This window comes from Cyanistes caeruleus, chromosome 2 (assembly GCF_971803275.1).
Source record: "Cyanistes caeruleus chromosome 2, bCyaCae1.hap1.1, whole genome shotgun sequence".
NCBI classification, from domain to species: Eukaryota; Metazoa; Chordata; class Aves; order Passeriformes; family Paridae; genus Cyanistes; species Cyanistes caeruleus.
The window spans coordinates 34776881-34801731 of NC_141702.1; the positions used below are offsets into that span (position 1 = coordinate 34776881).

General features: G+C 41.0%; 1 protein-coding gene across 2 annotated transcripts; it reads right to left on the reverse strand.

Moving 5' to 3' along the window:
• Nucleotides 1-1032: 1032 nt before the first annotated feature.
• Nucleotides 1033-24603, reverse strand: TBX18 (T-box transcription factor 18). 2 transcript variants are annotated; one of them, XM_086876471.1, is made up of 9 exons: nt 23960-24298; nt 23259-23324; nt 23005-23220; nt 21400-21501; nt 18286-18457; nt 11827-11994; nt 10588-10652; nt 7111-7205; nt 1039-4543 (listed from the first exon to the last, which is right to left on the reverse strand). In XM_086876471.1, the coding sequence occupies exons 1-9, from the start codon at nt 24196-24198 to the stop codon at nt 3819-3821; spliced, it is 1848 nt and encodes a 615-aa protein (XP_086732597.1). In that variant the 5' UTR covers nt 24199-24298; the 3' UTR covers nt 1039-3818. The 2 variants fall into 2 exon arrangements, with proteins under 2 accessions (XP_086732596.1, XP_086732597.1); XM_086876470.1 differs by lacking the exon at nt 23259-23324 and having other exon boundaries at nt 1033-4543; nt 23005-23188; nt 23925-24603.
• Nucleotides 24604-24851: the final 248 nt, after the last annotated feature.

Consider the following 24851-nt stretch of genomic DNA (forward strand, 5'->3'; position numbering starts at 1 on the left):
TAGATATATTATCTTTACAAGAAAAATATACTCATTTAACTCGTGAGCTACTTCTGAGGACGATTTATTTATTTTTTTTGTGGAACTGCTTAAGGTACAGGCCTACTAGTATTAATGGCAACAATGTCCATGACTTTCAAGTTGCTCCAGTTGTCTCTCTGCTGAAACAGAAATGAGCCCTCTTAGAGTCTGATGGTGCTATTAGGGAAAAAAAAAAAAAAAGAAAAAGACTGTTCTCTTATTAAAAACAGAAGCTTTTGTTCTCTCTGGAGGCCTGATATTTATGATCAAGCATTTCATGCCTACTTCTCTTGTCCTAATTCTGGTCATTTGCAACAATGCTGGTGTTAAGTGACTATGAAACCCTAGTCTCTGAAGTAATAAGATTTTCAGGCCCTGTGCCCTATGTCACATGGAATCATTTATTGCAGTACAATAGGAAGTAAGGCCACTATGCCTAACAGTATTCCTGGAGGGAAAAATGCTGCTCATTGCTGAGTAACAGTATACCCAAATGATTATTGGTTGTAAATTCTGCCTTCAAAATCAATGGCTTTTTGCATTTAGAACTAGCAGAACCGAAGGGCAAATTACCAAAGAAATACAGAGAGAGAAAAAGTGCAGAGTACCAAGCTCCCGCTCAAGAAACTGGTCACATGGAAGTGCTAACTTCTCAAATCAAGTTGATATAGAGCAGCTGAACTGGTCTTGGCAGCTGGGATGTGAGATGGGGTGTGAGAAGTACCAAAGTTCCATCACTGGCTAAAGACCCTGGCAAGCAGCTCAGTGCCTTTTCCCCATATAAAATCCTCACAGCTCTGCTTTCAGCTGAGTATCTCCTTATACACAGCATCTGTTGGGACGATTCTTTTGCACAGAAATAACGAGAGAGGTTCAACTGCAGGTGGTTAAAGAAATGTGGACTTGTCAGAGCTTGTTGTGCTTAGTCTATGAAATTCAGAGCTTACCTTCGAGTCACTGTGTTTGGTCTTGTTGAAGCTGTAATGAAAAAAATAGGCCCAAGCCTCTCAGTTTTCCAAATGTAGTAAAAAGTGTTTGAATACACACTTTAATATATTTTCTGTGGCATTTTTGTAAAGTACAGATATATAATTATAGATATAATGCATATATAGCATTTACTGTATTGATAAAAAGTCAGTCTTTTCACTATGACAAACCAGTATTTACAATATGATTCAAATTTTAAGGAACAAATAAAACAATACTGTGTGGTTATACGATAAGAACAATTTGAGGAAAAGTAAGAGACCAGTTCTAAAAAATTCCCAGACAATAAAGTACATGATACCACATTGACAGGTGCACCTCCATGAGCATCCATGCACAACCCTTTTTTTTTTTTTTTCTCCTTATAGGAACATGCATGATTTAGCTCTTCCACATTTCTACCGAGTCACAGCTCTTAAGCTGATATGGCTGCTTATGCTTTTTCAAGTACCATCTTTCCACTTAAAATCTTTTTCCAACTGCAAAATTTCGAAGTTTTGGCTAGAGCAGAAATAACTATACAAAAGTTACTTCTTAATTTAAACCAATAGAGCTATGGCAATTTGCATAGCTGAAAATTCTTCCCATTTTCTACACGCCTTAGAACCATTTCACAAACCATTTGCATGAGTCTGAATAGTGTTTGTTAGCACTGCAGGTCTTTTCTAGGAAGTTTGCCTCAAAGGATACTGCAGTGCCAAGACCAGCCACAGAGCCAAAGTACATAAATGCTCTTTGTTACCCTCATATATGAACACTACCCCGCCATTCCTCGGTAGCATACCGTACACAGCACAGCAAATGTAAAGATGATCTTCATCTTCAATGTACTGTCACCCTTTCCTCAGAGGAAGAGAAGTGCTATTATCACATTTTTCAGAAGAAAAAGAATTGGATAGGGACTGAGTGGACTTAGGTTTACTCAGAAAGGTCAATTAGAATGTTTAAGACAGCAAAGAAGCAAGCCCACATCACCTCAATTGCATCCTCTTCTCTTTCTAACTTTGAATGAGAACTTTATATGTATCTTTAACAGAAACAAATGCATAACTAATAGAAATAAATTTTATTTATCTCTATTAATTTTATTCCCAGATAAGTGGAGGTAGCAAGAGGGATGTTACTGCATGTATTATCTCCATCCCACTGAAGAAATATTAGCTGAAATGAGTTGTTTTTGAAGTGAGAGTGGGTAAGCCCACTATTTGCCTGAAAATATATAGAAACAGTTGAGAAACATGAAAATTCACCCAAAAAAATCCAACAGATATTAACCTGAAAGACATTAATTTCCTTCAATGCCAACTGGGGAAGCAACTACATCTGTACCCGCTTTAGACTGCCTTTACATCACCTACACAATATAAATGAGGATTAGCATACTGTTGGAGATGATCTTTTCTCTCAAGCACTGAAATTTGTTTCACAGCCTCTGCGGTTCAGCTCTGACAGATGGACAGCTGAGAGGCAGCTTTTGCAGAAGGACTGATAAACACTTGAGCTGTGCAGGAGCAGAAGAGGGCAGAAATTTTACCATGATAAGTGTGTCCCTGTGTCCTTGTCATTCTAGAGAAGTCTGGTCAGGAGCAAATGATAATCTACATTCTTACAAGTGCCATTTAGAAATCAGAGGTGTGAATGGAGGAAACCGCTCCAATTGCAGGACAAAACCAGAGCAACAGGAAGGCAGCTATGACAATGTTCTGCTTCCAGAAACACTTTGGGGCAAACTGAGTCATCTGCCTAATTGATACAGGTGATGTATTTTTTAAATATTGACGATGCAGAAGCTTTTGCCTTCAAAAAAAAAGAAAAAGCAAACACGAAAGAAAAAAAACAAACTCAAAACACGTAACACACGCGAAACAGCTAAAACCAATAATGGAATTTATCATCCTGCTCACTTTTTTTTCCTAAATCAAACTGCACTTTCCCTTAAAAAAGTAAAAATACAAAAACAAAGATACATTAGAATATCCTACTGTCCAGTAAATGTCTTATAGGCAATATTTATGGAGGAAAAAATGCATCAAGCCCTACATTTGACAAAAATTAAGCACCCCAACATTCATTTCATACAAGGGAATGCTGCTTCTAGTGCTCTTGGTTTTAATTATTCCTACCACCACAATTTGAATATGCATTATTTGTCTTCAAATATATAATCATAAATCTAGACTAATGCTGAATAAAGCAAATCCTAGTGAGAATGCTGTGCCGTTGATAAGATAAAAACAGCGTATCATGAGAAGGCAAACTAATCTTTCTGTTCACCTTGTAAATAATCCATTAGCTAAACTTCTAGTTTAGGCTGGATGCTTGATGCTTAACACTAAGAAGTCCAAATACCCTTTGTATCCCTTGTAACAGAGAATAAACTTGTAAAATGCCTTTGGTGCATCAGCTTATTGTATGAATGTTTTTAAAGAAACTCACTAGTACTATAGGAAATGTAAGTGGGCTTTTCTGTGTTGTTTAATACTCCAAGTGTCACTTCATTCTTTAAAGGGGTTAGAACAGAGGAGGGGGAAAGGGGAGGAAGTCTTACTTAATTTGTTGCATATGTCCCAACGTGTTATACAACTAAGTGTATTATACCAGAAAACTAAAGCAATCTGCACTGCAGCAAACTCCGTGTAAGTCAAAATAGGAGAATAATCTGGCCACAAGCAAGTCAAAATTTCAGTGAAACTTCCTCTCATATTATATATACACACACTTTACAAGCTACATCAAGTGTCCTTTCATATTCCAAAAGAAATACATTGTAGACACCAAACATACTGTACTTTTACTTAAAGGCTTCATCAAACCATATGTGCAGACACTTGAGAAGACGAGAGTGTCAAGCTTCCTAGGGTCCTAGAGTCAAAGAAATTCTGCTGCCCCCCACTGCTAAGTAAGTGCACTCCTTCCACGGGGGGCAACATCTGCCGATCCGTCATGGTTCCACTTGGCGAGGACCCCAAGAAACTTCCTTGGGAAGAAACGATTTTCTCAGGACTGGCAGCCAGTTTAGGGGATGTGGAAAAGTTATATCCATAGAGCGCACAGGGACTGTGCAGTCTAAACGTGTTGTAGGAGCCTTGGTGGGTTTGGTTAGTGGTAAAGGCATTGCTGGATGGGGAAGGCATGATGTACTGGAGCTGTGGAGACATCCCTGAAATCTGCATGGATAAGCCAGTCTGTGGGCAGCTGAATGCATCCCCATCATTGCCACTCATAGACATATTCACAGTTGTGCTGCTTGACACACCGACATAGGAGGGAGTCCTTGGGGGTGCAAAGGTCTCACTGGTCTGGTTTGTGAGCCGGTTGTAGGTCTCAGCCAAGGAAGTGCTGTATCTGTTCAGGGCCAAGCCTGAGCGGGCACAAGCTGTGTAGTCAGCTGGAGCAAGGGTACACAGCTGGCTAGTGTTGGGACTGAGGTGGAAGGCTGGAGATGAGCAAGGGGAACCCGGTAACAGGTGAGGGTGGGTAGATGGCACTCCACTGCCAGATCCCTGAAGTAAAGTAGAGGAACCTGCATTTCCTGGAAAAGAATATTACAGTGTAAGAAGCCCATTGGGAGAAGTCCACTTCGTAGGTGAAAGATCAAGACCTTTGTCTTTTACAGTAACTGTTAAGATGAAATCCAGCTTAAACTAATTAAAAACTTTTACATACGTGTGCAGGAGAATGCGTTAGTAAACCACATGCGTGTTTTTAAAGAAACAATTGACCAAGGAAGAGAAATGAAGTTATGTTTTTACAACACGTTTTATGTTTTTACAACCATCACTTAGTACTTAGAGCTCCTAAAGGTTAACTGCTTCTTACATGACATGGAAGAAAACTGCACGGCAGCTAAGATGTAGCCAAGTGAGTACCACATCACAGGAAGCCCTCTTCAAAATTATGACTTTTGGCTTGTCTATGCTCTTGCTATAGTCTGGAATGTGTTTCAAGAGTTCTGTGCCTGACTGTCACTGTCAGAGCACCAGCTGAGGAGCCAGCTCCTTAGCTCAGAGGCTCTCACAGATAACAGCTTCAGGAAAGTTCTGAAGTTGGGAACCTTCAGAACAAAACTTCAGAATAAAAAACCACTTCTGACTTCAAACAAAAATTACTGAAAACAGCCAAAAAATTCAGAACAACTTCAGGAAAAGTGTAGGCTGCACATAGCTGCTTCATTTCTTAAATGAGTAGGTTTGCAGCAAACTGTTTGAAAATTGTTCATTTACTGATATCAGAACTTTTTATATTACAAATACCAGTGCTGACTGCTCCTGAAAACACACTGCTTGCTATAGGTGAAGCCTTTTCTCAAGACTGAAAGTTTCCCAGCTGCAAAAATACTTCTTTTTCTTAAAAGATTGTATCTTCCTGAAAACCGAGTAGAAAATTATCTGGGGCCTTTTACAGTCTTTTAGGCAGAAGACACTTAACAAAAGAGATTTATTTATGAATCACATTAACAATCAAACATCCTGATGCTGCAAGGAGATAAATGCTGTCAATAAGTTAACAGGTTATCATAACAGGTGAGATAGCAAAAAGAAAAATACATTATTAATGAACACTGCCTGCTGCTGCTTCTCTGTTAACAGGACACACAAGCACAAAGCACCATTAGACACTGCCACGTTACAGAAATCCTGGTATAAGACATATTTTTATTTTCATCTTCATCAATGCCTCCACTACCTGAAAATGGGCACTTTCAGAATTAACAACCAGGAGAAATTTCTGATGGGGTCTTTTGGAAAGTTGATATGTCCAAGGTATAGATGACTAAAGATTTTGCAAGGATCCCAGTTTCCATCCTCAGAATATCAACAGTAACTTCAACCTCAATCTTCTTAACCTCAGGCAACAGCAGAAAATTAAGTGAGAAGTTCATGGCAGCAGTTCTCCTGCTAGCAAATAATGCTCCTACATACAGCCAATAAAGCTGGTCCTAAATGGTCTCCTAAATGGATTAACTGCATTGTCAGTTGCCTTTCAGTCTTACACAGTCTGACAAGGTATTTCAGGTCTCATTCTAACTTCTCATTAAAGGCCTTTTTGATGAGACCATCCCTCACCTCCATGCTACACCCAAAACTCTGCCAACACTCATCCACTGTATCTGTGACTTGGCACAAAACCTCCTTTTAGTCGCCCATATCAGGGACTGATACTCAAGATTTCTCAAAGGAGTGAACGAAGAAGCTGACAGAAAGTGATTTCTCTGAATTTCTCTATGTTCTGGATTTTTGCTCTGAAGATGTCTAACAACTTTGCAATCAATTCATTATCAAGAAAGCAGACTGGATGTTTGTAAATCTGCTAGCAGAAAATGTGAAGAATTGGGAGCAATATGTCTGATTCAGCTGGGAAAAGGCTGAGAGGTTTTCTATGTGCACTGGCATGCTCTGTCAATAAAAGAACTCAGAAAAGAGTACAGAGATTGCACTCTCTGTACAAATGGGCCATTTAAATGTTTTTCTCATTCATGACACTACCTGCATAATGGGTAAAGTGGAAACAAAGGGGTTTCCAACAAAGAGTGAGGAGCAGGAAAAAGCAAAATGGAGAGGAGATACATTTCTTTAAGCTTTAGGGTGCAGATGAAGTTTGTTGGCCCGTTTACTGAACAATTTTCAGGTCTTTAGGAATCAAGAAGGGGTTCTAAGAAGAGAACAAATTAAGTTACCTCCCATTTGCTCATTACCTAAGAGAACATTTCCTCTCATTCCTTTTTTAGTTTGTTTTTTTCTTAAAAACACAATTCCTATGCTGCAGTATGGATGTGTACAACAGAAGTCATCTGTAAGTGATCTCTTTTGTATCTAGCCAGAACATAACATTAAGGAATAGGTTATTCAGTCCTTAAATAACTGTCATTCTCCTCCACATGAGATCTGATTTTTCTTACAATCTAACATATTTATTGCCACAGTGGTTGAATTAACATTAGTTTTCTAATCTGAAATAACTCTGATGAGGGAGGATGGCTGCACGGTGTTTGTTGTTTCTGTCTTGTGAGTGACACACTTACCTTGGCTTTTGTAAGGTATGATGGGCAAAGCTTCACCTTTCATTTTTGTTTTGAAAGAACACAAAGACACTCGTTACCTTGTTTGGGTATCCCAGGTATGTCTTCAAATGTAAGGGTCCTCAGTGAAGGTCTCCAGAAGGCATAAGACTCTACCAGAGCTTCCAGCCCCATTCTATTTAGAAGAGAAGAAATCACGGTGTCATGAAATCAAGCTGTATTTTGCCACACATCTCTGAATACTCTACCTCAGAAACATGTACAATTTAGTAACATTTCAGAATTATTTTCAAGTTTGTTCTTCCTTTTAGAAAAGAGCCTATCCATCCACAGAGATCTGCATCCACTGGGCTGACAGCACACAAATTTTTTTCCAATTCCACAAGCCTCGCTCTCCATTTCAGTATTCTGGGCCTTTTGGGAGGGCTGTTTGAGTGGGAAGACTTGGCTAAAATTGTTTTAAATGTTTTGCTAGTATGGTATTTTTTAAAAAGCACTATTTCTTCCTAGAGTAACAGTTATCCACTGACAACTTCTATTAAAACAGGATTCCCAGTCATTACTGATGAGCTGGAAAATCACACTTAGAACATGAACAAGGCATGGATGCACAGCTGTTTTGCTACTAAAATCATGTATAAAACAACATTGTTTTGCTAAGCAAAATGCCTTTAGAAACTAAAAGTCTTTGATCATTTTTTTGCAACAATGAGAAAACAGAAGTAGCTGTGTAGACAATGGTGGCAGTCACTATTTAGAAGAATCTCCTTTTCCTGAAGGTAAAGACCCATTTGTTTTCTGACAATTATTTATGAATAATGTACCTCAGAGGTATATATTCTCAGAGGTATAATTTTGGTGTTATTTTTGACTGCTGGGCCCCAGAGGCCTGTTGAGTGTCAGCATCAGGCACACACCAAATACGAGTGGCTTGCCTTTGAGCAGCAGTACTTTGTGAACTTGAATTATGCAAATAGCCCAATTTGAAGCAACCAACATATTCTGATACTACTCCTTCCAGGAGGAACACAAATGTCTGTCAGGAAACATTTATAAAGCATTTACTAGCTGAACCTGGACTAAAAAGATAGCCTTAATTTTCTGCAGTAATGGTGAATTTTCATTCCTAGTTAAAGTGGAGATAAAAGCCACCTCCTGGAGGAGTGCAGCCAAGGCGATAATTTATACAAGATGCCTTCGAACAGTTTCCACATTTTATCACCACCCTAATTTGCGCTATCAAATGCCCAAGTTTATTTAACAAAACAGTTATGTTTTTCCCTAAGTATTTAAAGGGAGAAATTCTGGTCCTTTCCTGAGTAAAAGTTTTTATAGGGTCAAACTTTAGGCCCAACTGAAGAATGAAACTATTCTCAGCACATAAATTCTGCTGCACTTTGCAAATGCACAGGGAATGTTTTTAAAAGGTTAAGCTACTGATTTCTGTAAAATAGCCTGTGGGACTGAACAGGAATGACCTAGAAGGGCATATTTTTAATTAAACAGAATTACTGCATGCAGCAGTGCAGAGTAAGATAGCTGCATTAAAGCAATATTGAAAAGTTTGCTATAACTATACTACACTACTTTTTTAAACTTTTGCAGACTAAAATGCCTCAATGATAAACACACCAGCTAGAACAACGAAGAGAATAGAAACTAAACATTTAATTTCAGTATTTAGTAACAGAGCAAAATAATAATCCACTGAGTACACCAATAGAAATTTTCCTTGACAATTAAAATTCTGAGCTGAATTACCAAACACATTTATCCAGTAATGCAGACTATAAAAGAAAACAGCAATATTGACTTCACAACAAATAAAGTAAAACAATGTCAATTGCAACAAACAAGAGTTTTCAGAGTCAATTCTGTAACGAGTGTGTTTGTAGAGTAAAAGCACTCAGACCTCATCTAAAGGCTGCTCCGAAGCATTTCAGAGATGCTGACACTTCCTTCAGGACTTGCCTTCTTAATCCATTTCCATAAAAATAACTTTCTATCAAAATATCCTGCTTTTTTCCTAATGCCTTAACCAGACTATTCTCAGCAGCCAAAAAAAAAAACCACCCTTCTCTGGATACACCCAGTCCCATAACTGTATTTTTGTGGCTGCAGATGCCATAGTCTTACATCATCCTCAGGTAATTCCAGAGCTGTCACATCACATTAAAACCTGCTCAAATCTGGTTTCTGAACAATCCCTTCCTTTCTGTCTAAAAGGGATCTTCCCTTGTTTCATGCAACATTATGGAAGAAATTCTAAGTCCACCTAAATTTGCACATTTCAGAGACAACCAGAGACAAACAGTTTCACACTTCTTAGGAGGTTCTATAGTTCTGCAAACAGCAAGCATGCAGAGACACTGACAGTGAGAGAGTTTTCAAACAGGGCACGTATGGCAACCCTTTTGTTTTGAAAATACACACAGCACGTTTTGCTTCCTCAGTCACTGCATTTATTTGGAAGTTACTGTCCACTTAATTTCTAACTAGAAGGCTACAAAAGATGGCAAAACTCTATTTATGTCAGTGGCCACAGAACATAGATACTTCTTGCTAGAAGACAAAATCTCCGACATACTGAAAAGATACTCAGAGTGAATGCCTGTAAGTTTTTACCTCGTCCCTTCTGTAAGAATTAATTTTCCAAAAACTACTCTCATTTGCTGTCCAGTTTCAGTTTTTATGTAAGTCAGGTGTAAGCACAAAATAGGCTTTAATGCTGTAGCTTCTGCTAACAGAGAAGCTCAATAAAGCAACAATCAAAAAGAAACTCTCTGATCATTCTGACCAGCATGATCTGCTCCCTTCTCTGCAAGGCCTGGTCATAAATATAGCAGCTGCAGACACCAAACACAATGTAGTCACAGGAATTGATGGATACTATACACCAATAAAATACTGGGGGTTTTTTTTAGCTGAGATGGTTTAACATACAATTCAAAACAGGCTTAAGTAGCTTGCATTAAACAGTCGTTGAATGAAATACCTCATCGGCACCGGCAGCCCGGACAAGGCCCAAATCTCCACTCTGCACTGCTCAGATTTCCCACTGCTATTTTGAAAGATTCACAGATCAAGATAAAATAAGCAATTAATCAGTCCATCCGCAACAGAAGAGGCGGAAACCTGTCCCATTTCAAGGTCCTGTATAGCCTGTCAGAAAAGATATTCATCTAGGAAGTGGATTTAAAACTCCTTAGACTAAAAAGACACTAGAACACAAGTCCCCCACCTCCTAGGCAAGTGTACTAAACATAAGGTTACTGCACAAACTCCAGCCTTCATGGAGTGTCACTGCTTCCACTGAAAGGAAACCCGAGTACATGAGTCAGTACTGAGTACGAGTGCCAGCCTGTTCTCGACCTAGAGGGTCAGAGGAGTAGCAATGGGAGCTCACCAGAGAGAACATCACTGGGAAGTCAGAGTGGTCCTTCAAGGAGCCTGAATTCTCAGATTAGACTGTCTGTAAGTGCAGATGTTCACCTTGAACAGCCTTCACAAACTGATTCTGTCAGCAGGAACAAGGCCAGCTCCTCCCCCAAACCTACCTGTTACGGCCTGAATCTCTGAAGCCTTTAGCAAATGGATTCCTATCGATCTTCAGACGAGTTATCTGTGAATATGATTTAGAGAAATTATTACCTATAAACTCAGATAAGTAGCATAGAAAACAACTCTCCTGACAGAAATAGCAGAAACATCTTCATATTTGTATAGTTTAAGATGGTTGTCCTGAAACATAGAAAAATAAGGGCCAATTTTTTGATCATTATTTTGCAGATCCCAGGAGAAGCTAATAGGTATTTAAAGCTGCCAAATGGCAGTTGGAATTACTAAGAAAAAAAACTCCTGTCAAATGTCATTCTTCACCTAAGAGACTACACTGTCTAACTTCAATACAATTTAAATTAAATTTTATTTTTGAACTGGTCAAGAAGGAAATGTGAAAATAGTAATTATCTCTAGGTTATTATTCTCCATAAAAAAAAAAAAACAACAAAAACAAACCAACCAAAAAACCCAGCAAAACACACCACACCCCAAGTAACTGTAATTTATTTTAATAAATGGGAAAGTAACCAAATACTTGTATTTCAGTATTTACACGGCTCCCATGTTATTCTCTTTGTAAATTTATCAATGCATATGTAATTTCAAAAAATACAGCTGCAATAATTTATATGGAATTATTAAAATGCAGCTATGGTGTCATAATGTATGCTAATACTTAAATGAGAAGGTAGAAAGAGCTGAGTGATACAACCTGCAGTTGCTTTTGACTTTGAATCCATGTGGACCCAGATAAATTGCCCTTAATAATATAAACTGAATGCAGTTAATAAAAACAACTGGAAACCTTCTTCAGAACTCAGCTTCTTTGTTAAGGTCCTGGGAGTATTAAAAGGACTGGAGTCAGGAACAAAAGTGCTTTAAAAATTCTCTCCAGACATGTATCTACCTTTAAAGGTACAGAAACACATTTAAAAATTAGACTGCTCTTTGCCTTGCTCTTCAGTGCTGTATTTATAATCAAGACACCCATTAAGCATGCTAATTAGACTGTGTGATCTCTGTAATATAACTGATTTTTTACATGCAGCATCTCCAAAGGCTCAGCTATAGCCTCCAGGCACTACAGCAATACTAACAGTGAAAGCTACTTGTAAAAAGACAGCTTTAGACAATTCCGTTTTAATAAGCGATACAATGATAGTATCTGCTTTTCTCCTGTCTCTTACATCTCCTCTGAAAAGCCTGTAAAGTGCTAACCAGAAAGCCCAAATTACCTGTTGGTTTTGGTATGCTGTGACAGTAGTGAAAACTGTTTCTGGGAAGGAGAAGGCTTTCACCCCTTCTCCCGAAGGGATGGGCTTGACAGGGGACAGATCATCACCACAGTCTTTTCGGATGACGTGCACACGAGGCTGGTATTTATGCATAGAGTGAAGGATAATCTACACAATCGTGAAAGGAAAAAGATAACATTTATTAGAAAGGACACCCTGCTGTTTCAGGACTAATAAAATTTTGGAACAGATTACGGTATGTATTTACCATGCCACTTACTGGAAATCAAATGTTTTCTTTAACCTCTGAAGGTTCTTGTTACAGTAGTCTAATCCCTGTGCATTTATGTTATTGCCAACCCTAAGCATTTAAAAATTACGACTCAGGAGCTCCAAATTCAGAGATTGGCTCAATTGAAACTGGCTCAAAAAAAGGGGGGAAAAAAAAAACCCCACCAGAAAAAAGAAAAATCAGGAGTGAAGTCCAGGTCCCACTGGAATTATGAAAGTTTTGTCACTTTTTTCCACTGAAGTCTGTATTTGACCTAACAGGATTAACAGCAGCAGAAATTTGCCTTTTGTTTTTGGAACCTTCGGGATATGCTATTGGAGCAATTTTTTCCTTATATCCCAAAGGCTGGAAACAAATCTTGATTGGAACACTAGCTGAGACTCTGACACTCCGAAGAAGCATAAACTTAAGGGTAAAATAGTAACAAAATCCAGAACTCTAAAGTGTTAATACCTATCAATTTATAAAACTGCAAATTTCAATTAAAAAACCCTCCCAGCACACAAAAACTCAATCAAAAACAAAAGAGAAGTGGATGAACTCATACTGCATAAAATTAAACACATGAATACCTTTTGGTATTGCACCTCAATTTTAAAGGAGATTTAAAATACAGAATTTTTCTTCTATTTTAGTCCACTTCAACTAACGACTATGAAAATAGAAGATTTCAAGAAGGAAAAAAAAAAAAAAGTTCAATTATTATTGTTGGAAGCCTTAAGACATTAGTAACTCGATAAATAAATAGTCCTATGGCTATTGGCCCATGGAATCAACATCCTGGGGAAGCTTTTTAATTTCCTGCTCCTTCAGTAGGCTCAGAATGTGCGTGTGCTCAAGCACTCAACAGAGCCCCTATGTCAGACACCATGGAAGTTCATTCCCCCAAATTATATAGAGGACGTTGCATGTGTTTGGATAAACTAGAGCTTGGCTAGTTTAATAGACTTGGTGCTGGCCAGATTACACGGCCTTGGTTTGGTAAACCAGGTTTCTAGATAATCAGGGGCTTTATCAGCCTTTGAGTAAGGTTTTGACAATGACATCACAGGCTCCAATTGATTTACTCTGTGAGTACCCTGTGGATGTTCTTATATGCAGTCTTTTTCGAGTTTCTGAAATCTTGACTAGAGCAAGATTTTTTTTAATTGTGCAAAAATGTTTTCTCTTTTGCAACATTCCTTTTAGTTCTCCAACAGCAAAGATCTACAAAATGAAAACGTAGAGAGGACAGCACATTCCTCACCCTGTTTTCCTGTGAACACCCAGCGGTACCAGGGGAGATATTGGTGCAACAGAAAAAACATGATCAAGAGAGGATGTTGCACAGTTCAAATCCACTGCTATTCTGTGCCTTGCCATTTGTCTGGGTGCCACTGAGCATGCCACACTCTCTCCCACACGGATTACTTGACCCCATCAGCTCTGTGGTGCAAACCACTGCTGGCCCACACATCAATGATAACCCTGGCAGCTACAATGAGCTCTGCTCACACATCAGAACAAGTGAAATCAAAGCAGCATGGAGATGAACACCTCCTACTGCTTATCTGGGTGGCTATTACAGCTAAACTGATCCATGTCATCTCCTAAGAGCAACCTGTCTGGCCTCTGTCCTGTACTGAAATTTCCTGCTGTTTTGGCAATTAGCAAATCCATAGCAATAATTTCTTTCTCTTGATGCTGTACCATGTGTTCTAACAATGTGATCTTTGTTAGTGATCTGAAGGACTCTGAACTCTAAATAATGCATAACTGTGAAGCCCTCATGAATTAAAGAGCGACATATGAAAACAGGACATATGAAGAGAGGGAGATGCAACATCCACTCCAAAAACAGTCTAGCTCTGTTATTAAAGCATCACCTGAAGCTACTGTGAAGAAAAAGCTAAGGAAAAGGAGCTTCTGGCTTTTCATTTCACAGTGCTTGCACATTTAAAAGCACCAATGGGATCTAACAGCTTATCTGCAGAAACGGCAACCTTCCCTTCATGCCCTTAAAATCCAACACCAAAAAGCCCTCTACAAAAACTCTCCACAAAGTCCTCACAGAACAAGATCACAACACTTCATGCAGGAATAAACCTCTCTCACAAAAAGTGAAATTATACTTTGGGAACAGCAGCTGTCAAGAAATCATGATCAGAGAGCAGAAAGGGAGCCCACAGGCAGGAGGCAGAGCAAAGGCCACCAGAGCACCTGCAGACACCCAAAGCTGGGATTCCCTTTGCAATGGCTTTTGAGAGCTGCTGCCACGATGAGGCCTCGGAGCTGACCCTGAGCATGAGCACCACCATGGCACCACCATCTCAGCCAGAACAGCTGAGAGCCAGATACACCCTCACAGGAGAGACACCAGTTCTCCAGAAACTTGGCAGTGCCAAGACTACATAGTCACCTCCCCATTACCAACACAGTCCTTGTTGCTACTTTTGCCAAAAATCCTCCTTCATCCTCCCTCCAAAGCAAAGGAACTCGGGCTCTCTGAAGTTAGGGAAGTGTGTAGGGCTGAGGAGCGTGGATTCCCTCTGTACTAAGACGAAAACTGCAAGTGCAAATACTGATGTTTCACAGCTTTTCATTGTGACAAGAACATATAACTGCCCATTGACTGTAAGCAGAGCTCGCTACTTGGAGCCAAGTCTGGGCAGAGTTACAGTCCGCCTCTGCTTCCAGCCTCACCCCACTTTCGAATGGGGAAAAAAACCCACCCCAACCACCAAGGAACAATTAACACACTAACAGCCTCATTTTCACTAAAAGTTAAAAGATGTTCCTCTGCATCAAAAAGTACTCAGTTGAAAAGCATGGAAAATAGCATAAAAAATATTGACTTTTCCCCTCCACTGAAATTCAGTTTAAAAACTCCATTGAAATAGAGAAATTAGCCAGCTCTAACCAGCCGCAGGGAGAGACTGCTTTTACAATGCAGACTCCACAGATGAGAGAGGGATGAGAGGCATTAACAAAGAGCATCCAGACCATGCACTTTTCAGTAACAACTGCAAAATCCAGGTTCATTTTTCCGTAGAAGCACAACTTTGGTGAAACACACAAAAGGCACAGCACGTGTCTTCATGACTCTACAAGAACACAGTATTTCCAAAGCAGGGAATTCACCCTGGAACTCCTTTTGAGATCAGAAACACACAAGGAAAACATGTCCGTACAAATTTTGCCCCATCTCCACAGACTGCAAGTGGAACCCATGTATCAGAGAGTGTCCTATGTGTAGATATGTACTTCAAAATCTCTGAGCTGAGCAGCACTATGAAAGAACATAGTCACAAACTTCCACTTGAAATGCTGATGGAAACAGCAGCAGGCAGCACAGAATCTGGAAAGAGCTCGAGCAGTGAGTCTCTTAGAGATGGCTGATCTCCTACAGAATGCTAATCCTGGGGCAACACGATGCAAGGGGAATGAACTGGCGGCCACCAACTACTGCCACAACAAAATACAACATAAGTATTACAACAAATACTGTGTAAGAATTCTACCCTTGTGCCTATTTGCAAATACTGTCTGTATTCCTACGGCCATGGGCCACATATCTCAGAGATTCTTAGTTAATACTCTCAAATAGGTAAAAGGGCTCTAGATTGATACCATGCAAACTCCCTACCTGCAAGACTGAAACCTACCCCTGGGATTTTAACACAAAAACTCTGCAATACACCTTTGACAAACATAGGAAACATAAAGGAACAATTTCAACAAGGATTAAATTGCCAGAATCAGAAAGCAGGCAAAGCATTCCCAAAGAACAACAGCTAAAGCCCAATGCTGCTTGATGAGTGCTTGAAACCCATGAGGTTTCTCTGAAGCACTCTGCCTACGCACAAGAGGAAAAATACCAACTTTCTAATAATGTAAAATATACCCTATGTCCCATACAAGGGTAGGAGAGTCAGAACTTCTGATACAAGAACAAATAATGAAGGGACACTACAGCCTTGACTCCTAGCTCTTCTAACTCGCCATCTGTCCCCTGGTACCCTCCTGAGAAAAATGGTTTCTTCCTGCTTATGAGAAACAATTGTTTTTTTATACTCATCACAAAATATGATTATTCGTTTTCCATTATTGCTAGAGGCATTCAGAGGCTACATAGCTTTTTCAATGCAGCATTCCACACTACCATAGCTTTAAAAGAAAAAATGTACCCATTGGAAGAGACACTTTTCTGCTTTCTGCTTTTGCCTTTTCTGGTAATTATGAATGACATGTTTGCAATTTCCCAGATTTGAGAAATATGAAATTATTTTACAGTCATCCTTCTTTTGTCCTTTTATTTTAATGCTTAAATTTCCATTTTGGGGAGGAGGGGCACTGCCATAGCTCTGAATCAGTTCAGTGTGTCTCGAAATCACTGTACTTGAGCTTTGCTTCACTTATTTCCTAGCTGAAGTATTTAACTAAAGACCAGAAAATTTATATCTCCCCATATTACAAATAACAGTGTGCTGTGTACACTACACAGGTTTCAGTTCAGAATAAAAGCAAAGCTAGAATCTGGGCTGGAAAAATACACTGACATAATTTTATGCATAGATGAGATTTTTATCACAGGAAAGTTTGCATCTGCAAGTGTGCAGGTGGACCACAGTACCCACAGATCATCCCTCTGCACCCACCGAGTACAAAAACCAGCTCACAGCTGGAAAAGCAACATTTCATCCATTTGCATCTGCTTCCCTTTCAGAGCCCTTACAATAGACTCAGGATTCAGGGAAAACAACTCCCACTTGAGAGGAGTCACAAATACACAAATGCTGGGGAAACTAAGGGAACTTCATGTTCTAACCTTAACTCAAATGGACACTGCCAAGTAAGACTCCGTATCTGTAATTCTGGAATGAAGCAATATAAAATCTCTTTTGTACTATCCTAAGAAAAGCACTGCTAATTTAAGAGACGTGAATACCCCCACATTTCTTTTAAGGAAGAGCAAAATAAAAGTATGAAAATTATTGCACAAATGTAAGTTTTTATTTTTGTTATCGCATTTGCTAGGTCAGCCACGCTCCTGTGCTTCTTGCCTCTGTTAACTGCATTTGCAAACACAAATAAAGGGGAAAAAAGCCCCAGATTATGTATTAGCAAAACACCTGGCTCAATGTCACGGAGTTACAACCACACAGAAAGACAAGTGTGGCACTCTCTGCCAGGTATATTTTCTTTCACTCCTTTCCTTTAAGGAGAAAGTATCCTGGTTAATAAATCGGGTTCCACTAAGGACAATGGAATCCACATCCTGTCTAAAAGCTTTCCTCTAACATCTTAGAACTCTACCACTTGGAACTTCATGCTCCTTCTGAATGGATGCCAACATTTGCCATTTATTACAGGGGTTTGTAAAACCAAAGACTTCACCCTGACTAAAAACAATCTTCATTTTTTAATTATTTCTTAAGGTGTCAAGTAAAACTATTTTAGAGATTGCTGGAATGATACTGGCTTACATCTGTCATGTTTCAACAGTTTTGAAGAGAAAAGGAAATATTAACATAACACATTTTGTCACATTAGATAATGTCATAACTAAACAATTTAGAACTTGCAAACAGAACACTCATACTGCATACGTCTTCGCCAGCTTTTTCAGAAGTAATGAGCCTCAGCTGTGAAAGGGTCTTGCTTCATAAGGTATGTAATAAATCATCATCGGAGCAAACCCAGCTCCCATGTTGTTCGTTTTTGACTGCAATTATTAACACCTCACGGGATTACACACAAATGTTTAGGTTAAGAAAATACTTAAGTGTATTTTTATCCATGTGAAGCTATTACACACTATTAGTGTTTCTCCTAGCCACTTGTGAATTTAAGCGTCCTTTTCGATCGTAGCTGAAGTTGCGACTATGGGAATATGCTCGGTGGGAAATACTAAGAGCAACTCTGCCCCTCTGTATTAGGCAATTTAGCCTTGTAAAGTCTTGCTTTGCAAAAGGAGTTCTCTATTTGAGGTGGGAGTAAAACAGCAGGCTCTAATAAGCAGTTAATTATCGGAGTAGAAAGTAAGCAGATTTTAGATCTGGAGAATGAAGTTCCAAAACAACTCTGAAAAGTCAAGCCTATTTCTGGCACCCCGAAGCTGTATGTCAGAGCCTCTCAGGGCTGAGCAACGTGCCTACACATCATGCCACCGAAGAGCAGGTACTCACATGCCCTTGATCATCCAGCTCGTTATTGGTAAGCTTCAGTTTGTCAAAGCTGATCACTTGTCTCATCCACGTCTCCCCCGAGGCGGGTGAATCAGGGTGAATATAAACACGAGGCGGCACTGGGGAGTCAGCATTACCAGCCACCATCCACTTGGAACTGTGATAAACATACCTATAAAAAGAAAACAAATACCTTTAACCACAAGCACCAAGACAATTTATTAGACCCATTCAGTGTAAATAAATTAGGGCCCACGCATACAGCAAATATCCATCAATTAACAAAACAATGAAAGGACTCGATTTTACATAAATAAAAGGGTTTTTTTGTTTGTGTGTTCCAAAACATAGTTCTGGCACCTGCAAAAATCAGGTTAAAATCCATGCTCTGATCTGACCTTACTCTTACTAAAATCAGTGACAATCTCACCCCTAGGTTTCAAAATGAGCTTTAAGCTGGTGTCAGTTCACTGATTGCTACAGCTCTACTCTGAAAAGGCATCAGCAAACAGGGAAGAATCTGGTCCTTCTTTTATCAAATTTAATAGTAATTCCATATTTGGAAGATTTATCATGCTGAGTCTAATACAGGACTCTATAAATAAAGCTATTGAAAGAAAAGAACATTATGACTGGGAAAAATAATGAAAGTATGTAAAACTATGCTCTTGATATTTCTGTAGACCATAATAGGCTTAATAGTATTAATATAATAGTATAGCTTAATAGGCTTGAATAGTATTGCAAGAAGGTTAAAAATGAAAACACAGTCTGCATTTCGTTTGATAGACCAGTACTGCTGAGGTGATTTTATAATAAAAATTGTGCCTGCTTTGGTTGAAAACCTATTTTGAAGGCACACACTTCACAAAGTAGTTTAATAAGCATTAATTGAAAGTTATTTTTTTCAAGTACAGTAAAACTCCAGTAATTCATCTGTGTTTTTAAATAAAAACAATAAAGACTTTATCAAAGCATATCATTGCACAATTCAGTTCCTTTTTAGAAAAAGACAAGCAACATAGTCAGAACAGAAAACAAAATTATTTAATGCAGGTATCGCTCCATACAATTCAGATCAAGCTGCATAGCTAAGATCTAGAATGGTGGTGAAATTCTCTCCTGGAGATAAATCCTCCACCCCAGATTACTGTTGTAAAATTTTTAGTTTATTTTATATTTCTTGATTTATACTAAATATATGCTTTCACTCAAAAAAGTAAATAAAGTTATAAATACATATAAATACAAATTTAGTGATAAATACATATTTTGAGCTACAGCTCTAAATATTTATAAGGTCAAATTTTGCTAGAAATGCAGACCTAGATGTATTTTTTTTTCGTTTCCATTTGTTTTGCTATCTGCTCTGTCAGCTAAAGATTAGTCTCCATGTGACTGCTGTCATGTCTATGAAATTTAAAGATCTGCAAGACTGTGTGAAGCTGTACAAACTGACAGAGCTGAAATAACAGTCATCAATAAAAAGCAAAGAAGAGAATGAGAAAAGGCATCAAATAAAACATGTAAAACATTAATATTTAGTGGAAAGCTTAAAGGCTTAGTTAGTAATACACAAATACAAAAAAAAATCAGGTTTGCCAACTAAGAAAATACCTCTCTTCATACAACTCTTGTTATTCCAGTTATCTGGGCATCATGCAGCACACAGTGATGACAGTGCAGGTCAGTATGACTATAATTATTTTAAATGAAATGAGGTTTAAGCAATTCATACTCAGAATAACTGCTTTTAATTTTTAGTATTAACATATTAATTAATTTGGAATTATTACCTTGTTTTTTCTATGAATTTATGAATTGTTCAGGAATTCTATGTTTAGATTATTAAGGAAATGCACACATGCAACACAAAGGGAAAAAAAAAAAAAAGGAAAAAAACTTGCATTTGAGATGCACTGCACTGGTACAAGGAAAAAGCAGCATTTTTTTCCTCTGTGGTAGAGACAGGAAAGACTGCCCTGATTGTATATGCTGGGCATCACCAGCCCTGGTATCTGGTGTCCCTTTTTGAAAAACTCTAAATCTAAAATGATAGACCTTAGAAAGGTCTTACACACCACACAAGAAAATGACAAAATAGCAGTCAATGAGGTAAGTACAGGAAAAACGCAGGGCAGCATTTGGTTAGGAAACAAGGCAGCACTCCTGCAGAACCAACCTTTTAATCTCGGTCTGAAATATTCCTAGTTCTAGAATTAAGTCTGCAGCGGTTTTCTCTGCATTATACTAAGTATAGGTTAAAACAGTCAAACCCGCAATTGGTAAAGACCTGATCCTGTCTCCTCTGAGCTGCTCTGGCCAGGCTTCCCCCCTGGCTACTCTGGAGCATGGGATTGCATCCGTAAAGCAAGACCTTGGAAACGGCTTCCACTCCCAACAGGAACTGCTGCGGGCCCAAACATTTCTCCAGGACCAATGGCTTCTGCAGAGCCCAGCCAGCTCCCTCAAAACACAACTACCCTCGGAATACTGAGAGCTTCAGCACAAAATTTCTACTCCTAAATGTTCAAAGAACAACTGCTTTTGTTCCTCACATCAATCTCCAGACAATAACGCCATTAATTCTTTAAATAATAGTAATTAGAAACATTACCCTTTTTTAGTATAAGTGACCAAATATCTCAGTGATAAACAGCTTTTAAATTAAATTATAAGAAATTTGAAGCATGACTTACTTATAAGATAGCCTATAAGTATTTAAATCAGATATCCATGCTATTAATCTTATTAATTAATGTTAATACCATTTGACACTAAGAAAAGTACATTTTCATATTTAATAGGTAGTAATTCCCACTGACAGGAAGAGGAATAAAATATGATAACATTTCCTGACCGCACTCTGAAAGCCAAACCTGAGCATCTGCCCACAGTGTGAGGCAAATATATCAAGAGCTTCAGCACAAACTTTAGTTGCTTTTGCATACTTGGGACAATATGGTCTTTTAAAATACACTGGAATGAAAATAAGAACCTTTAAGGAGAGTTAAATATGATCTTCTGCTAAATTATGTTGTGTTAATATTTTCTTCCAACAGCCAAGCACCCTATAGCTTACATCTTATGTTTTTTGCACAAAAGTCACCATACCTGTATCTTTTGTTATCCACTGGCACGATATCCATAGCAATATAATACTGCTGATGTGGGTCTAAACCTGAGATCTTCACTCTCATTGCAGGAAACATCCGCCTGAACATTGGAAAGAGAGAGGTCATTTTTAATACGAAACAGACTCGGGAATGGTTGTTTAGGAAAAGTAACCGCTTCGTGGGATTTTTCTCGTTCTTCCTTTTAGCCTACAGAGTCCTTTTGGACGATTATAGTTACATAGCCATGAAATGGCCCATTCGATATGTCAAAACAGATTTCTAAAGTGCATTTACTCGAACAATGCTTTGTATGTTTGGGGATACGCTTTGGGAGTACAGCTATTACCACATCATTTCAACTTTATTGTTAGACAGTAAATCATTTGGGTTTGAGACTTTACTTTAGCAGGACACACATTTAAAGCCCATTTGAGATATTACTAAGAAATGTATTCCTGGAGATGTGCAAACAACACCTCCACCCAGGAAGCCCAAGGCTTACAGAAAGGCAAAGTGCTACTAAAGTTTCATGTGACAGCAGAAAATGGTGTCTCATTGCTGTAGCAGCAAATGAGAAAGCTAAATCCACTGTGATACAATTGTAACACCGCGAGGATGCAGTTATAAAAGCCAATGTGCCATGCTCTAACCCAACAATATGGTCTTTATTGACACGGGACTTCCTGTCTGCAACTTACTAAAGGTGAAGTGCGAGAGCTACTCTGTCTTTGAAAGGTATAGTAAAACTTCTTTATTGAAAGCAGAAACGAATCTACGAGAAAATTTCTTAAAAAAAAATAAAACAAAAAACGACGAAACCCCAAACATTCGGGATTTAGATCCTTCTGTGGAATAACGGATTAATTAACCAATGAGGTGGTTTTAACATAAAACTGCTCTTAGCTCTTTGCTTGGCATGCTTTTTATCACAAAACTTCGTTCTTGAAGAAAAAAAAAAATGAAAAAAGGAAGAAACGTCCTGACTACAAGCTAATAAAATACTCTTCTGCATTTTAAAAAACAAAGTTATTCTAGTTTACTCAGTATTTGCTGTTGTGCTAATATGTATATATATTAAAAAGAAATCTATTAAAAACAAAAATCCTATCTCCGCCATTTCTGAATGAACAGGAGGGTAAAAGCCTGACTATGGCTAACTAGTTTTTGTTGTTATTTCAGTGCACCTGTAAGATAAAACAGAAATTCCCCGACTGGACTCTCTTAAGACAAATGCAGCTTTGTGCTGTTTAAGACTGCGTTTCAATCATTAATAAAGCCTCTCTGAAAATGCAGACGGTAGCATATGGATTCAATAAAATATGTTTTTGTAATTTCTAATAAGTTCAAATACTTTTATACTTCCCAGGTTTTTACCATGTGTATCCCCTGGAAAGGGGAAAAGCTTCCCCCCAGAAGGGCACGGCGCTCCCAGACCTCGCCCTAATGAACAGGAAACCCGAAACACCACATGCTCCCGTGCCCATCTAACATTATCGCCATCTACCTGCCTCGTAAATCTGGAGGGTTCGCGGCTTTTGGCCCGCTTTGATGTGCCCGCCCGCCCCGGGAGCGCACGGGTGGCAGCCCCGCCGTGCCCCGTTACCTTCCCGCCTTGGTGATGATCATCTCGGTGCCGATCTCGTGGAAGCGCTTCCAGAGCTCGGCGCCCTGCAGGTCCACCCGCGGCGCCTGCGGCGTGGGCAGCGGCGAGCCGGGCCGTGAGCCCTTGGGGGAGCCGCCGGGGGAGGCGGGCGGGGAGGCCGCCAGGAAGCTTTCCTCGCAGCCGCCTGCGGAGAGAGCGGAGGAAGCGATAGCGGCCGGGCCGGCGCGGATTTCGCCATCGAGGGCTCCCTCAGCCCCGACCGAGCCGCCAGGCCCGGGCCGCAGCCTCGGCCGCGGGGAGGGGGTAGCCGAGCCCCGGGACGGCGGCAGCACGGCCGGGCTGCCAGGGACGGGCTGCCCCCGGCGCCGCACCGCGCCCCGGCCGAGGCGGCGGCAGGCTGCCCGTCCGGGGTGCGACACCGGCGGTGCACGGGCTTCTGCCCCGCGGCGTGAAACTGCGCTCCCCTCCACACAGAGCACACACACATATGTACGTGCTATGTGTGTGTCTGTGTCTATATATATATATACACACACATATACGTATATATATATCTATATATGTATGTATACGTGTATATATATATGCACACATAATTATGTACATAGTTGCATTCGCACTCCTAGCAGCACACATGCACATATGCGTCGTATAAGCGCTTTTGGCTCTCCTCGCAAGCAGGGCTCGGGACAGCCCCCGGCCGTCGCTCCACCGCGCTGCGGCACCCACTGCCCCGTGCCGGCGGCCGAGGGGCGCCGCGGATCCTCACCGCCGGGCCAGCGGGAAGGGTGGTGGGTGCCCACGCGGCGTGGAAAGAGAGAAGGGATAACGGGGATTGGAAGCCCCGGTGGCGGCGGGGATCCCGAGCGCAGCCGAGGAGCGGGGCCGCGGGCAGCGGCGGGGCGCGGGGCGGCACTCACCGGCGGGGGCGCGGGCGGCGCAGCCCAGGTCCAGGTCGCCGCAGGTCCTGCCGGCGGCAGCGGCGGGGGAGTTCTTGGTGCAGCAGCCGCTGCCCCCTTCGTCCTCCGCCGCCTCGTCCTCGCCGCCCAGCTTCCGCCGCTTGGGCTGCCGCGGCGGCGGCGGCGGCTGCTGCTGCTGCTGCTGCTTCTCGGCCCCGATGAGAGCCTCCACGGAGAAGGCGTGAGCCTTGAGGCTCATGGTGGTGCCTGGCGAGGACCGCCGCTTGTCGGCCATGCCCGCCACCCTACAGCCCGCGCATCCAGGCGCCCCGCGGCCGCCGGCACCGGCACCCGCGCCCAGCCCGCCGCGCCGGCCGCCCTCCCGTCCTCCCGACCGCGCAGGCAAGGGGCTGGGGCTTTTCCTCGCCTTTCTTTTTAAATCCGAGTTATCAGCCAAGTTTTCTTTTTTTTTTTTTTTTTTGGGGGGGGGGGGGGATTGTTTTGGGATTTTTTTAAGTGGAAAAAAAAAAAATCTATTCCTTTCTGCAGATGCGTTCCTTCTCTCCCCCTCCTCCTCCTCCTCCTCCACGTTCTGCCCCGTCTGATGGGCCAGGCAGGGCTGACATGGGTAACAAACGCTCTGCGGACACAAATTAGGGCTTGTAATTGAAATTTGTTGCCTTGATCTGTCAGCACTTCCAGGCAGGAGACCTGTGGGAAGAACTCGCTCATTAGTGTCACTGCGGCGGCGGGGGCCGGGCGGAGCCGCGGGGCGGGGGCGGTGCGGCTCGGCCGCCCGCAGCCCAATCAGCGCCGCCCCGGCCCCGCCGCCCCGGCCCCGCCGCCCTTCCAGGGGGCCCCGCCGCCGCCGCCGGGGGGGAGCGCCCGGCCGTCCCCGCGCCCGCCTCCGCCCAGGCCCGAACAGCCCCGGGCCCGGCAGATGCACCC

Coding starts and splice junctions, on each gene's coding strand:
- TBX18 (XM_086876471.1), bottom strand. CDS start 24,198: ATGGCCGACAAGCGGCGGTCCTCGCCAGGCACCACCATGAGCCTCAAG. Junction 23,221..23,258: donor GGCCTGGCGGCTCGGTCGGG/GCTGAGGGAGCC, acceptor CCGCGCCGGCCC/GGCCGCTATCGCTTCCTCCG. Junction 21,502..23,004: donor ATCATCACCAAGGCGGGAAG/GTAACGGGGCAC, acceptor TCCAATGTTCAG/GCGGATGTTTCCTGCAATGA.